Here is a 2,152-nt window from a genome sequence, read left to right on the forward strand (position 1 = left end):
TAGGCCAGGAGCCGCTCCGTCGCGCGGCCGAGCTCGAAGCGGAGCGCGGCGGCCGCGTCCTCGGCCTTGGCGGCCTCGAGCTTCGCGGCGTGCGCGACGCGGTCCGCGGCCTCGCGCGCGGCCAGCGCCTCGGCGCGCTCGGCCCGGGCGGCCTCCAAAATCTTCCGCGCCGCGGAGACGCTGTCGCTCGGCGCGTTGATCGTCCCCGCGTTCTTGACGCGCTTCGCGCGGATGCCGAAGCGGAGGCTCGACACGGTCTCCTCGCACTGGAGGCTCGACGACGAGACGCAGACGAGGAGCGCCGTCTTCGCGTTGCCCCCGAGGCTCGACTGGAGCAGGCGCGTGAGCTTGCTGTCGCGGTAGGGCACGTGGCTCGCGTTTTGCGACGTGAGCGCGGAGATGACGTTGCCGAGCGCGGACAGCGAGCTGTTGATGCGCTTCGCCTCGTCCAGCGTCGCGCCCGTGGCCTGGGTCTTGGCGACGCGCTCGGAGCCGGCGAGGTCGACGAGGCGCACGACGGACGACGCGTCCGTCGACGGCCGCGTGACGCGGAGCGACCTGGGCAGGAAAAGAGTGCGACATTCCCAACTTTGGAGGCTCATATCTCGGTCGTTTCGGCTACTTTTTGGACGAGCGATCATCTCTCGGAGCGCTCTCGACGCGTGGATGCTTTTTCCGGAACGCGCGCGCGCGGCACTCACGTTGAAGCGAACTTGAAGCACTCTTTTCCCGCTCCGGGAGCGACGTCACGAAGTGGCTCCGCGAGCTGTCCGCGTTCATGTCGTGGCAGGCCGTCTTGCGGCTCGCGAGGGCGCCGCGGACGAGGTCCAGGGCCGCCGCCGCGTCGGCGACGGGCGCCTCGACGCAGCCGTCGACGTCGATGGTGCCGTCCTTCGTTTCGACGATCTTGAGCGGCCGCGCCGGCGCGCCGCCGGGCGCCAGGAGGTCCCGCAGGTCGTCGTAGAGCTCGAGGCAGCTCAGGGACACGGCGTCGCCCTCGCTCAGGCTCCGGAAGATGTCGACGAGCAGCCGCGGCACGACGCCGACGGCCGCGGACCCGTCGCCCGCGTCGCGCGGGCCGAACATGGAGTGCGTCTTGCCCGCGCCCGTCTGGCCGTAGGCGAAGAGGGTCGCGTTGAAGCCCCGGAGCACGTCGGCGACCATGGGCTTCGCCACGGCGTCGTAGACGGCGGCCTGGGACGCCTCGACGCCGAGGGCCGCGTCGAAGGTGTAGTGGCCCTCGTGCTCGCCGATGAACTCGGACGCGCCCGCGAGGTCGACGCGCATGCCGCCGGCGATCTTCACGACGCCCACGCCGCGCCGCGACTCGTCGGCCGTCTCCGGCCGCACGCGGCACAGCACGCGCACGCGGTCCATGGCTGCGCCGGGATTACGTTCGCATGCTGCCCCGGCGGTCTGGTGTTCAAGTTACTTGGTTGCTGTTCAGGTTGACCAAGTTATTGAGGGGATGCACGCCCGACTGCGTCCGTCCGGGGGGGGGGAGGCACGCCCGCGGAGGGAACCAGACCGAGCAGGCGCGGGGCGGCAGCTCCTGAGTCACCTCATCAGACGACACTCAACGGACTCTCCGTGGGCCGGGGGAGGTTGAGAACGAGGGCACTCGCACGCAAACGAGCAGGAACTCCGGGTGGACCAGCCCGATTCACCTCGAGGACCACGAATGGAGGCCGAGGGCGCACGCCGAAGAGGTCGCCCGCCGGCCAGCGGGCGGGAAGGGAGCAAAAAGAAGCGTCGAGGTTGAAGAACCGCGGCCCGCGGCCGCGTCGATGTAGAAGAGGAAGACGCCGCTGAGGAAGAGGGAAATATGAACAAAATCAGGTCGAGCGCCGCGGAGGAAGCGCCGTAATCTCGCTGGCGCGGGCGACGAAGAACTCGCCGAACGTAGACGCGAAGGCGCGAGCAAGATCGTCGCGCAGCTCCGCGAGGCCGCTGCGCGGGAGCGGCGGGGCGCCCGACGCGGCCAGGAAGGCGGCGAAGCCGACGTCGGAGCACGACGAGAGCGCCGGCGCCCGAGCGCCGCGCCACCAGCGCGCCGCCGCCTCGCGGCCCTGGCGGCCGTAGGCGTCGTTGACGCTCGCGAACCACGCGCGTCGGGGAGCATCCAGGTCGAGCCGTGCCATGCGCGACGCCG

At 70.9% G+C, this 2,152-nt stretch overlaps 1 protein-coding gene across 1 annotated transcript; it reads right to left on the reverse strand.

The window, feature by feature from the left end:
* Positions 1-194: 194 nt before the first annotated feature.
* Positions 195-1,377, reverse strand: AURANDRAFT_21097 (hypothetical protein; the record flags this gene model as incomplete). The annotated part of the gene is made up of 2 exons (XM_009035827.1): positions 195-558; positions 746-1,377. Coding segments are annotated over 2 exons (996 nt in total), but the record flags the coding sequence as incomplete, so codon positions are not given.
* Between the last annotated feature and the right edge of the window lie 775 nt (positions 1,378-2,152).

The sequence above is a fragment of the Aureococcus anophagefferens genome, assembly GCF_000186865.1.
Source record: "Aureococcus anophagefferens unplaced genomic scaffold AURANscaffold_3, whole genome shotgun sequence".
NCBI lineage: Eukaryota > Pelagophyceae > Pelagomonadales > Pelagomonadaceae > Aureococcus > Aureococcus anophagefferens.